This window comes from Priapulus caudatus, unplaced genomic scaffold, assembly GCF_000485595.1.
Source record: "Priapulus caudatus unplaced genomic scaffold, Priapulus_caudatus-5.0.1 Scaffold545, whole genome shotgun sequence".
Taxonomy (NCBI): domain Eukaryota; kingdom Metazoa; phylum Priapulida; class Priapulimorpha; order Priapulimorphida; family Priapulidae; genus Priapulus; species Priapulus caudatus.
The window spans coordinates 192,697-206,775 of record NW_014577606.1 but is presented as its reverse complement, the minus strand read 5'-3'; the positions used below and the strand labels follow the sequence as shown (position 1 = coordinate 206,775).

Sequence of the window (14,079 nt, the reverse complement as noted above, 5' to 3'; positions counted from 1 at the left end):
ACACACACACACACACACACACACACACACACACACACAATATCAGGAGTGAATAATTAGAGTCTCTATGTAGTACTGTAGACTGTAGTCTCTATTATTCACTCCTGATAATATAATATATAATCAAGAGTACATAATCGGATACAATGTAATGTGTGGGTTTGCGTGCGTGCGTGTGCGTGCGCACGTGCGCGCATACGTATACAGTTAAACCAGGCATTGACCCTGCATCATAATTATACTCATAATACCAAGAGCGTATATGTAGAATATTATGGTAGTATATATAGTATATGGTAGAAGCGTAGAAGAAGACGCTCTTGATAATACTGATCAAGATCGGTAGGCCTACACTGATCGGTAGGCCTACGTACATGTACTACTATACTGCGATTTTTGCTGTAAGAGGATTTTGCATAGATTCCCGACGAGTTTCTGATAGTTTCCTCAACGAAGGAGGTGGTAGTGTAGTTGGCGTCAGCACTGCTACTATGTTATTATGTATGATACTTTTATTTTACTTTATATTCTTTCTCGTGATCAATGATCGATGATTCGTGCTGTTTTTCACAAACGGCGTTAGGTGGCGCGCACATCAGTGGTTAGCGAATACCTGACACCTGTCGGGCTCGCGTCAGTAGCAACTGTGTTGTGAGAGAAGTCTACTTCAGTGCTTTGGAGTTTGGTATCCATTCACTTGTGCATGGTGTTTGTGTTTATACGAAAATGTAAGACAATAGTAGCATTTATTACAAATTAATAATTAAGCTTACGTATTATCGGTGAGAACAGTCATCAGGTTTTAAAATTTATTGCGCTGTATCACTATCAGTACAGTATCTGAGTATGATACAGCTGTGCAGTATGATCAGTACTAGCTACAGTACAGTGATGTACGTGTCACTTGTGTTTTGTGTACGGCTGCTAGCCTATGGGAAAACAGGCATTAATTCAATAACAAACTGGTTTAAACGCGCGGTTCAATAAGTTTTTAGTGCTCACCACTTCTGGCATAATATCATATGTGATACAAGACATGATACGTTGCCGTTGGTGCTAACACAAGCCCTAACTACTTGTATAAATTCCCTAACAACTGCCAAGGTGGGATGCTCCCTTGATCGTTGTTCTGTCCCTGGCTTCTTCTGGCTTGGGTTGTCCATGTGTTAGGGTGTGTGGCCTCCTCTTTCCGTACATGAAACTACAAAATAAGTTTTTATGGACCTAACCTGAAAGGTTCTGTTTTTCTCCTTTTTCCCCTTCTCCCTAAAATCTGTAAATGAGCCAAAAAGTCACTCCTTATTCTCCTCGCCATTCCTTGCCTGAATAGTAAGCCAATATAGTCACCTGCATGCTTTATATTGCCAGGCCGGATGGTGCGCTGCCAACTGGCTACGCTCCAATGACGGACAGTACATTGCATAAAATACCAAGTTAACACATACATGTTTAACCCTACTATTGTACTCTACAAGTAAAGCCATACAATTAACTTAGCCCTTCTGCTGAAAATCTGGCATCGATGGAATGTGGAGGTGGCATATACTTTATTATGTAGGTTGTGTAACACACTACCCAACTATGCCACCTCCACAAAATCATGTATGGTGGCATGATGATGGAAAATTTGTCAATCTGTGCCTAAGTAAGAAGTTAATGCCTAAAACACATGCAGCCACTTTGGCTGTTTCAATAATAAAATGATGACCAGTATATAAACATAAATTGTATTTACTACCAAAATCTTAAGGTTTATGTATTTTCCATCGCCTAACAATTTCACGTAGATGCCGTGCAAATGTACCGCTGTAACACACTGTCTCACTGCATGCATATGCCAACTGCACTGGTGTGCATCAAACTCACAGAGGACTATATGACTGGAAGAGCCTGTGTTTTTGCCAGTCACAATATTTCCAAATGTTGGCTGGTGCTAAAATCTCACCCTGATATACATTTAATTTTACCATGTCAATTCTAGCCAAGACTTTATATAGTCCTGTATTCATTAGTTATAACCCTACTTTTATACCCATTCATGTATTAATTTTTTTTTTAAAGGAACCGACTTAAAAGAGTACAAGAATTGTTGTGTCATGATGTTCAACCAGTACAACCTTTGAAGCCAAGAAATAAAGTGTCAGAGAAAGCTGATGCTATAGTTTGTATAACTGGGATTGATTCTAGGTGAGTATAAGTATAAAAAAATATATGCATTCAACAATATAGCAGGTATATATATCCTTCGTATGGGGTATTTTTAAAATGAATAAGTGGGCACAGACTGAATATATATATTTGATCAAATATAATAATCCCCTGCATTCCAGAGAAATGATCTATGGCAAAAATTTGTAACGTTAATAGCGTTTTTCCATTCACCTCCACTATATAGTTGCAGATGCATTCATACAGAAAATCTCTTGAGATAAAAGATGTATTCTTAGTGGGACAATTGTGTCTGAAAGTAAACACCTTTAAACACGTACATTTTAATTATTTAATAATGTAAGCTAGTATCCCAATAATACTGGAATGGAAGGTGAATTCAGAATGGGAATCTATTGGAGGGGAGTGAGGTGCACCATTACTATGCAGCTAGCTCATTAAAACTTGCCATATAGGGACTGATTGCAGGAACGTGCTTATTTCACAAACAATGCATGTGTAGGTCTTGTGCCCCCCAAAATATTGATTGCACAGTACTGCCTAGTACTAGTAAACAGTAGCTTAAACATGCTGCCTATTTACTCGGCATTTTTCTGTTGCACTGGCTGACCTTTAGTGTGAGAAAGCATGTTAATATGTAGCTAGAAATAGCTGTTATATACCTTCCAAATAATTTGACCCAGAAAACTTAAAGCCTCTACCGAAAAGTCGATTGTGACGTCACTATTTCAGATGAGAAGTAGCTCAGGTGTTTTCTTAATTTCTACCCTAGTATATCTATATATTGTGGAAATAAGGAAAAGTCTTGTTTGGTCACTATAGTGAGACTGAGAATATAAGCTGGTTTGTTTGGTTTCCTTTTTAGAAATAGCATAGGTGCAGATGAGCTCTTTAATTTTTTGTTCCCTAACCTTCGCAAGGAAGAATTACAGCTTGATAGGGAAGCACAAGGTCAATACGACTGGGATGGTGAGTCAGGCAATCGTTTCTGTGTTATTGATTTCATATTGTTGATGTTGTTGTTGTGGTTGTTGTTGTTGTTGTTGTTGTTGTTGTTGTTGGTTGCTGCTGCTGCTGCTGTTACAGAGAGAGCTGGGTCTCGTTTAATGATATATATACATGAAAATATATAAATATAAAAATGAATGATGTATCAATTTGTTTATTTTTCAAGCTTTTGCGAACATAGATAGACGCTGTCACTGTTTGACAATTGTTTAGGAAGTGTCACATGAAAATTGAAAGCAGCATGGAGAATTAACCCATTATATTGATTTTTCCAATTGCATTTCAGATGTAGTGATAGTGGTAAAATCAAATTCTGTAGCCGTGTACTGCAACCCAGTGAACCTGAAGCAACTCTTTCCCTACTTTGCTCAATGGGAGAACCTAACTGTGCACTGTTTAACTGAATATCAGGTATGTGTAGGTTGCTAATAAGTAAGTTAAATAGAACTTAATCTTTATGTGCGTGCATGTGTGCGTGAGTGCATGAGTGTGCGTGCGTGCATGAGTGTGCGTGCGTGTGCGTGTGGGTGCGTGCGTATGTGCGTGCATATTTATATTGATATATAATAATTTTTACATTTGTTTCAATATGTAACTCTATGTATGCTCGATATCTAGTAGTGACTGCTCTACTTATAATAATTGATGGCTCAGAATGTGCCCGTGTAATCTTATGTAAGTATAATCACTTGAAAAAATGAATCGATATTGTAATTAAACAGGCATCCGTTCACTGTTACATACTGTATTTCATGGCTTCTACGTTGCTTTGATGCATTCGAAGCATCCCAAACTTTCATTCACACTTGTAATTTTGTGATAATCGTTTCCTTTTATACAGTATGAGGACCAAGATCTAGCTGAAGAGTACAAGATTTCTAGCTTTGTTGCCATGTTGAAAGGCTGTAAATCAGTTGGTGTGCCCTACCATGTTTCCGGTAAGTAATAACAGATGTATCTACTTATCAACATAGCTTGTTAATATTAACTTACTGGAATGCTTAACTAATTTTAATTTAACTCGGTCTGTAATGACATTTCCAGGCCATAGCAGCAGCTGTCATGATATCTGCATTGAGAAGTGGCCTCTAATTCAGGCATCTGCTCTAGAAGAATTTGGAAGGTATAGTTAACAGGATTTCATATTTCTGTTCTGTGTGAGAATTTATGTTCTTGCCCATATTGTCGTTCACTTGATTTGCATTTTACAGATATATCATAAATCAGTAAGCTTGGTATCAGTTAACTTATAACATAGTCAAATATGTGATAGTATTTATAAACAATATATGATAGCTATAAGCTGTCGTACACTCGTGCACTGATAGTCTTGTACATTATGTATTTTGAGTCTATGTTTTTTAGCGGCGGGTTCTTTACGATGGTACATGACGTCGTTGATGTAGCACCTCTACTGTCTACTGTGTACGAACACTTGGATTCCATCACCCTTCGCAAGATCATCTCGACTGTAAGCACTACAATATATATACACACATAGGTAGTATATATGCAGTTACGATGCAGTGAATATTGTGCCATCAACACTTTGACTAACTTCAAATAACTAGTTTAATACTGCCTGGCTTCACATGGAAGAGATTTATGCCAAAAGCATCCCAGAAGATATTTCGCTGTGTAGGCATATCTTGTAGCATTCATGACAGGAAACGTTCATTATAAATTTAATGCTGGCAGGGACAATATATAGCTATGCAATTAGTGTCAGTCAGTGTGTGTGATATATGTTTTCTGAGGAAATAGACAGTTGTAAAAAATCAGCTTAAATGTTTATTTTGGTAGGCTATAGGTCGTAGTAAACTAATAAATGTCAAGGTTGAAGTATGGGATCAAGTTATCAATAAGTTTAATTAGTGCAATAACAGTTATTTGCCAGAACATTGTCTTATAGACATAATTAGCAGCTTATCTATTTTACTCAGGTTTATGAAGCATGAAATGGGGTGGCATTTCGACCAACAGGAAAATTACCTGCAATTAATTTGCTTGTTTTTTATCAACACTATATAAACAATAGCGTATAGTTTATGTGCCGCTGAAATCTGATATTATTTGAATTCGGTAATATGCCTAAAATAGGCTGGTGAATTGCAGGGCAATATAATAATTCCAATAGTATATGTATCGTAAATAATCACCAGTATTGTGGATGAGGTCATTTACTGTTTTAGGAACTAACGCAGTTTACACATCAATGGCATATGATGTGCTCTACAGTAGGCATCGCAATAGACAAGTTTGCTGGTGACACTGTGGACGTGTCTGTTGGCAAGATTCTTGAACCCCTGACAACATACTACAGCCTTGGGAAGATGGGAAATGGAAATGTCGAAGGGTATGTTATGCATATTGTAATATAAAATGTTATTTTGTGTAGGCAAATTGATATAGTTTGTGTATTAAATTTGCTATATTGACATTTTTTCACATTTAAGTTGATATGAAAGTCATACGTTGACAATTTCATTTCAGTTGGGTATTAGCTATAAGTTAATGAGATTCCCACTCTACATTTTCATTAGAAAATAATGTTTAATATTTGACTGCATGATGCTAAAACAATTAAAATTTTCATTTGCTATTGCCACTTTACTAGCCAGAATGTATTTGCATGTGTAGGTTGAAGAAGCCATTTGTACTCTGTGGCCAGAACACCAACCGTGCTGCTTTTACTGCGGGCAGTTTACATAGTCATAGTGAGCAGAGACAAGTGGTCGCACCACTTCATATGGTAATTAAGTTAATTAGCATATATAAATAGCATTTCAGTCATTGCTTTTGCAATTGAGTGTTGCTTCGTCACATATATTGATGTTGTACTGCTATATACAGCACTATATTTGTTCTTTTTTTGAGTTTTTAATTAATGCATACTCCTGGTTAAGATTAATAGGGACTTTATATAGATGAAGAAGGTTATAGCTTGGTAGCCTATTTTTTTAGTGAAACAGACTGCTCATATTTTTCTGGTTGGATACATAATACAGGGGTAGAAATTAAGGGGGCAGTCCAACAGACTCCCTGCCCTCAAAAAAAGAGAGTCCACAGCAAAATGAGGGAGTCCGCAGTCTGAAGTTCAAAACTAAAGATATTAATAATAACACATGTGCTTACTTTGAAGAATCATGAGGTTGCACGACTGCCAAATTTTCTTTGGGCATTTACTGAAATATGCCGCGAGGTCGTGCTCTGGAACAAACTAGTTAGTATAGGCTGTATAGCAGAATTTTCAGGGAGTCACACAGACTCTTGCATATGTCAAATCAGGGAGTCCGACAGTAAATCAGAGAGTATTTGACTCCGGACTCGCGTTAATTTCGCACCCTGATAATATCTCTGCATACTCAAAGATTAACCAGTAAGCACGTCCTATAGACTGTCTCGCATGCAAATGCACATGCTGAATGCTCCCCCCCCCCCACCCAACAAACTTTTTGGTGGGACTGCTAGTTGTCAGTGCATTAGTGTGTGATTATCAGTGTATGTCAGTCATTCGCATTGCATTATGTAGAGCTTGCATAAATTCATTTTCTTTAGGTTGTTCAGTCGGTTTCCCCATGTGCACCGTTGTCATGTGCCAGGACATACTTTCTTGCTCCGACGTTTACACCGTGTCAAGGTATGTTATTTTGTATTGAATTCAGCACCGTCTGTCTGCTAAGTCAAACATGAACCCAGCAAGCGTTTCAGGTATAATCTCTCGTGGTCAGATGGGGTTATAGGACAATGGCCCAGCATCTGCCATTTGCAGCTATTATCTTTCAGGCCAAAACAAACTCTCTAGCAACAGTGGGCAAAAGGGCAGTATCACAAACAATGCACAGCCTTAATATAGCATGACCCGTACTGCCCCAGCCACCACAAGCAGCAATAGCAGCAGTAGCAGCAGCAGCAGCAGCAACAGCAACAGCAGCAGCAGCAGCAGCAGTAGGAGGAGGAGGAGGAGGAGGAGGAGGAGGAGGAGGAGGAGAAGCAGCAACAACTGATGCATGTAATTGTTTGGTTGAAGCAAGATAATAACCAAGATGATTTGGGACTGAAACTATCAGAACATTGCATCATTAACGCACAAGTAACAGTCAATACATTGCACAAGTAAACATATCTGCATTTTGCATCATCGTTGCATCAGAGTTTGGAAGTAGCTATAATAAGTGACCTGAATTATAGTGGAGGTAATATTATATGAACTGTTAAAGGGAACACACTTTACAATACTTGATGTACTGTAGTTCAATATGTGGTAGCTATAATTGTTTTCAGTCGTTCTTGAGGATTTAATGACATTAGTATTTTTTATATTCTATAAAAGTAATAGAAAACACATTTTTACTCTTTTTACGTGACAGGTGAAAAACTGGTGAACTCCGGCTGTCATAATCTGACAGTAGTTTGATTTTGTTTAGTTATTGTTCTATTGCATGACCATCAGTTCTATAGCATTTTAGACTGGGTTTCATTAGGACTTTAAATCATGACAATTAGTTACATACTGAGCAAATTAAAAATAATATAATAAGTGTATACAAAAGTGAACATAAACTGATAAAGGCAGAACATTCGTTTTACGACACCTGTAACTCTGATGCAGTCACAAAAAATAGACATTATATTTAAACACATTATAAAGCAGCCCTGACAGACGCACACAAAATATATATAAATATATTCAATTATATTTTTTTTTACTGATATTAGATTAAATTCAACAAGACTACAAATTGTACACATCATATATATGGTTTTACATGCAAGAGCAATATATAAATTTAAGCCTATATATATTTTAACAACAATTAACCAATAATGTAACAGGCAAAGCGATATTTATTCATGCACAGTAATACCCTGCGTTACGAGAACTAAGAATATGACAACATGCCCGTACGTAATTTATTATCATTAACTCGGAATGTGAATCACTCATGAAATTTTTCAAAATATTGAGCTAGTTATTTTATACTAAACGTGACGTGCTGAATCGTTGTAAATATAATTTATATAAGAAATGTGCAGCCAGCTGCTAATGCGTCGCGCCGGTGAACTTTCATTTGTGTAATGCTATCGCATTATGCAATTTGCGCTACACGTACAGTAGCTGTTCATAAAACGTTTGTGTTCCTGCAATTAGACTCCCTCATCCTGTCATTTCAATAGCAATTACAGTATAGCTGCTACAGGTATAGTTAGCTAATTGTACGAAGAGAAGATCCGCCGTAACGAGCAACCACTTTAGAAATATTTTGGCCTCCAGATCGAGCTGAAACCCGACAATGATAGCAATAAAGATGGCGAGGCAGCTGGTTTACTAGTGCCCTCCCCCCCCATTGATCCAGCTAATTCTGAATTCCTCTTCCCTCTTAATATTATCGTGGTTCTGGGTTACATCATTTAAAAATCAAAATGTGCATTTAAAAATGTTTACTTACATTCATAAGTGTTATTCAAATTCAAGTACATCTTTTAGTTGACAGATTCGTCTCCAGTATGTAATGGGATTCGAAGGGAATACGTGATTCACGTTACGTTATACTGATTTTCGCTTTACTAGCGTTTATTTCTTCTCTAGAACGCAGAGCATTACCATAGCCTTTCATCGTTACTAACTTATCGTTAATAACTATGTGATAGCCTAACCCTATTACGTGACCATTAATAGTAGAATCCATAGGTGAAATAAATTTATCCAGTGTTTTATCTTGTGCATTTGGAAATGAATGATGCCATGTGCATCCAATATTCACGTGGGTTTTCACGTGGCTTTGCAGTTGTTAATGCTTCATTGTGGAGATGTGAGGTATATATAGCGATGATAGCAGCGGAATAAACATAAAACGCCGTAATATACTTATTGCCTTGGTAAAATTTACGAACGTGATTACGACAACTTTATCTCCACGTAGCTAGCTTATGTTGATATGGTTATTATGTACGCGATGGTTCTGCGTCACCGCATGGGCATATCCTCGCTATCCTTGCCTGCCTTCTGCAAGAATCCCTAACTCGTTTGAATGCACCTTTACCATTTTATACCATTACTATTTGTAATGAGTCGCCTGACTCTCAAATGGTCCACACGCGAATCTTCGTGTGAATAACAGCGGAGTTATGAAGCATGGCTGCTCACAAGGCAGAGCGTTCTGCCAAGCTGCGTGCGGAAGCTTTTGACAATCGCCACGCAGCAGACCACCTGCAGGATGCTGTTGACAAACAGCCCCATCTGCAGGATGTTGCTAATGGCAACGTAGATGTGCCGCTCGCCGACGCTCGCCATCGCGTAGACGATCTGACAGACGCTGAACGGCAGCACGAGCAGACAGTAGCCGAAACAGAGCATCGCGTTGAATAGAATCAGTTCTCTCTCCTCGACCGGCGACTTGCGACACTGCTGCTGCGCGGCGTGTCTCAGCGGACCGTTACGCAGCGTCGCCGCCGCCGCCGCCGCCGCGTCGCCGGACTTCCGCAGACGCAGATATCGCGTCGTTTGGCAGCGCGTGACGCTGAGCAGCACGCTGCAGACGCACAGCGTCGGGAAGGGCAGCAGCACGGAGAGCGTGATCGCGAACCAGCGGTAGGCGTCGCAGTACGTGAACGACGCGTGGCGGCGGTGCTTCATGTTGAACCAGATGCGCGGCAGCGAGCACGACCAGCACGAGATGTAGATGATGACGACGACGAGGCTCGTGTAGGAGATCGAGCAGACGTAGCGCAGTCGGCGGCGCACCGTCGCCGTCATGAAGCTCTCGACGGCGATGACGACCGTGATCCACGTGCCGGCCATCCAGAACGCCTCGCACGGCGCGTAGAAGTACGACTTCGTCTGGTGGTAGGACTTGGTGTCCTCCATGTAGCGCTCGATGCCCAGCAGCAGTGCGCAGAACGTGTAGAGGATGTTGGCTGCAGTCAGGCCCTTGTAGTAGTTCGCCATCGGTATGTGGCAGTCGTTGCGCGTAAACGTCAGTATGGCGGCAGTGTTGGCGATGAGAGCCAGCGCGGCGAGCGTCGGGAACGCGTAGTTGATGATCTGCTGACTTGTGCAGATCCACTGCGGCGACTTGGTGCCGCCGATGTCGCAGTATGACGTGAAAATGCACGGGACAGTCCCGGCGTAGTAGAGCGTACACGCGTCGGAGTCGTTGAAACACTGCATGGCGCGCTCCCTGTCGTACAATAGAGAGAAATTTATTATAAATACGATAATAATTTACGAAATGCGATATCGACATATGTGCAGCATACGAAGGGTGCTAGCTGGATGGGGGTCTAATTGTATTTTTGTTTTGGCTAATTAGGCGGAATTTTCTGTAGCCAAATTTGGGATATCTTGCAAGCGTAATGGTGTGGTCGTATATCTTACTTTGCACGTCCAAATTGTTGCGGGTTGCGAACAACACCTGTCTGTGAGTCACCATAAGTTATAGGGAACCATAGTTATTAGGGAATGAATCGTGCATTCTCCCTGCACACTCCTTACGCCCTTAGAGGGCCGGACACCCTAAAACGTCTCTTACATAACATTACATAATTACATCCATTACATACATCCATTACATCCAATTACGTCCATTACGTCCATTACATAACATAACTTAACATTTGACCTCTCATCGTTATTTCGGGGTGCCTACATGTTGAATATGATTGCCGTAGGAGAAGCATTTTGATAACTCGAATTCCAGGGTCGGTCCCTGTATAACACTGGCATATGTGTACGTGCCTGTTGCTCTTGGTCATATATGTAGATTTGTAGGATATGGGTTGTATAAAACTTTGCCAATTTAGATGAGTGAAGGAGGAAATGCCAATTTTTTAATTTGATAAAATGTGAAGAAATATATATCTCGACTTCCTGAAAGAAAAAGAAACATGTGTAGCAATAGCTTGTGTTGCTCCTTCTACCTATATACACAGATATCTACTATAACCATAATTATCAGAACGTAGACTCTTCCATGATATGTAATCATGTAGTGTGACGTAATACGTCATAGCACCTTGGTTCAGTTGTGCACGACAGAACGACAGTGTGCTGGATGGTGCGTGCGTGCGTGCGTGCGTGCGTGCGTGCGTGTGTCCGCGCGTGTATATAAAAAAACAGACTGCACGTCAGCCCACGCTGTGAGAATGGCGACAGTACGTATTTCCTTGTGGCAAAATGCTCTAATTTTAGGTCATGCGGCCCTTAGCGGCTCCATCCTATCAAGGGTTTTAAATGTATCGACATTATACGCGTAGCTACTCCACACAGTAACTGCTTACAGCCCTATATTTCCCATAGGGGGACGGACGTTACAGGGCAGTTACCGGCAATAGGAATTGCAGCGGGTCTAGCCATTTCCATGGTTATCTGCTAATTAAATGTCACCCAGGGGTGTTACGCGCCATGTTTCTTTAAAGAAATAGGTCACCTCCGTTATCGTTAGAGACGATACCGCGTGCACTAATGTACGTGTTTGTTGTCCACGGTGGTTTATAAATGTCTCAAGGGCCTTCAAACTCTACGGCTTCGTGCAGTATCGCTTCCAGTATCACGACGATTGTGTTCTAGTGCTGGATTCAGTGGGTTTAAGATGCGAGGACTTTATTTCAACAGATTTAGCTCGCTTGCACTGAACAGCTGCTGCCAGCGTCTATACGGCGGCGCGGATCGAGTATCTCGGATATCTATTCTTTATAGCACTTTATATCGTTTTGCGTATATTGCCGCACGTTATCGCGATCGAGCATGCTTGTGGGAATAGTGCATTAGATGTCCTTTACCTGACAATGCTAGCAAGCTTATGCGAACGGAAAAGAATTTATAAAATTTTGCATTTTTATATATACCTACTTTACTCTATCTATCTGTCTCTCTCTGTGTCTGCCTGCCTGCCTGCCTGCCTGCCTGTCTGTCTGCCTGTCTGCCTGCCTGCTTGCCTGCCTGCCTGCCTGCCTGCCTGCCTGCCTACCTGTTAGCTGTCGTATCTGTGCGTGCGGGCTAACGTGTAGTACACTACGAACGATTAAAATATATTTAAAGCACGATTTCTTACTGGTATAGGCATGATTGTCATTTATTGTACATTTACCGTGCTTACGTAGTAGTTGGAGCGCAGATAATAGGATTTATTAAGTTAATTACTGTTACAAAACCATTGTCATGCACATAGTTGTAACTCAACACGTTGAACATCAGGATTTAAGAAACTACCATGAAAAGTAACTTGATTAGCTTGGATGGTTTTCATTATTGATCTGCTTTATAATTTTGGTTGCTGTTAATTTTCATTTAATTATGTGCTTCATAATTCGGATGTAGAGTCGCATGGAAAAATCATACCATAAAGTATACGAGGAACAAAATATCATAATTATGAATAGGATGGTCAACTGGAAAATATCAATAATTTTAAGGACATATTAGACATTGATAAACTCGGTGAGATATTTCCCTTTTTCTGCTGTTGAGAATTGTTTTGTTACTTAAAAGTTCAAAATCAGATAACAAAATAAATTGCGACTGTATGACAGCGTGCCTGAACTTCCGAGCTACAAAATGATGGTGGTAATTAGAAAAGACTGCATGCGTTTAATGTGAAAGACCATAGTTTCACATGCGCATTTCAAAATAAAAAAGGCAATTCTCAAGTTAAAATCGATATGCGCACAGAAAGGGGCATTGATGTTATTAGGAGTTAGATAATAGCAGATCTTCTGATCTGGCTGATCTTATCAAGAGCTAATATATTATACATGTATTATTAGCACTTGATCTTATCCAATCGCAGGTACGTACGCTGATGCACGCGCGCACGCGCGCGCGCATACACACGCGCGCGCACACACACACACACACACACACACACACACACACACAAGCAACATGCCGTGATCGTTTATTGGTAAGAAATCCCTGGTCCTCTTATAACACGTGTGTAAATCGAAATTTCACTATGCATTCCATGTCCATTAAAAATAAATGCCTGCATTTGACGTTTTATAATGATTTATGTTGTCGTAATGCATGCGCGCTCTCTATCTCTGTCTCACACACGGACGCACTCTGGCACGCATACATAAAAACATGCGCTCACGCACACACGCGCGAACACAAATGCACGCACGCACGCACGCACACACACGCACGCACGCACTCCCGCAGACCAATACAGACATTGTTTGGGACGAGATCTAAAAATTTTCAACCACAGCGATGATTCTAAACATCACGGATTTGCTATGCGCGTGCGCATGCATGCGTGCGTGCATGCGTGCGTGCGTGCGTGCGTGTATGTGTATACATGGCGAAGAGATCAATTCTGCTATCTGACCAATAAGGGTTACAGATTATAGTTTGTGATACATGATACCAATAAGAAGTGTATTGGTTAAGGAGACTAGCTCACTCACTAATGCTAGTGTAGAGTGGTCGTTCGTCTTGATAGACTCTAAATCTAGATCTGTCGTTATTCATTAGATAATAGATCAAGTTCAGTCTATCAATCATTTAGTCAAGTCGAACGGGTCGATGTTTAATTACTGGTTTAGCTACCCGCGCCGGTGCCACTTGTTCCATATCTGAATGGCAAACTCGTAATCCAATGTTTGATATAACTGACGTCCTTGTTCATTTAATTTGTGAGCTGTCTAATGCGGGAGCTTTTTTACCATGTTCTCCAATTATGTGCTGACAGGATGCGCGCGCGGACTCTCGCGCAACCGTTCTCATTTCTATCATTTACGCATCATCTTCTAATGGGTAGCATCGAAAAATCTATACTCATATGTTTGCCGCGCAAATATTCATGATGTACGATTTTTATTCTGCAGAAATTTCCTGCCATGTCTCTGTGGCGCCTGTTTCACTAGCGCACTGGTCATTTCTATTAATCACCCGCTGAA

The 14,079-nt window shown here is 40.4% G+C and overlaps 1 protein-coding gene across 1 annotated transcript; it reads left to right on the top strand.

Moving 5' to 3' along the window:
* The first annotated feature begins 846 nt into the window (after positions 1 to 846).
* On the top strand, positions 847 to 7,594 carry LOC106811493 (uncharacterized protein C20orf194-like). Its single transcript, XM_014815133.1, has 11 exons — positions 847 to 893; positions 2,062 to 2,187; positions 3,035 to 3,138; positions 3,464 to 3,588; positions 4,019 to 4,115; positions 4,222 to 4,300; positions 4,543 to 4,648; positions 5,370 to 5,533; positions 5,818 to 5,929; positions 6,736 to 6,817; positions 7,548 to 7,594. Exons 1-11 carry the CDS (start codon positions 847 to 849, stop codon positions 7,592 to 7,594), a joined length of 1,089 nt encoding a protein of 362 aa, XP_014670619.1.
* The last annotated feature ends 6,485 nt before the right edge of the window (positions 7,595 to 14,079 follow it).

What these genes read in the sequence shown, in the direction of transcription:
- LOC106811493 (XM_014815133.1), top strand. Translation starts at nt 847, where the DNA reads ATGATACAGCTGTGCAGTATGATCAGTACTAGCTACAGTACAGTGAT. An exon ending in AGGTCAATACGACTGGGATG is followed by an intron (nt 3,139 to 3,463) that starts GTGAGTCAGGCA and finishes ATTGCATTTCAG; the next exon opens with ATGTAGTGATAGTGGTAAAA. An exon ending in TGGTCGCACCACTTCATATG is followed by an intron (nt 5,930 to 6,735) that starts GTAATTAAGTTA and finishes CATTTTCTTTAG; the next exon opens with GTTGTTCAGTCGGTTTCCCC.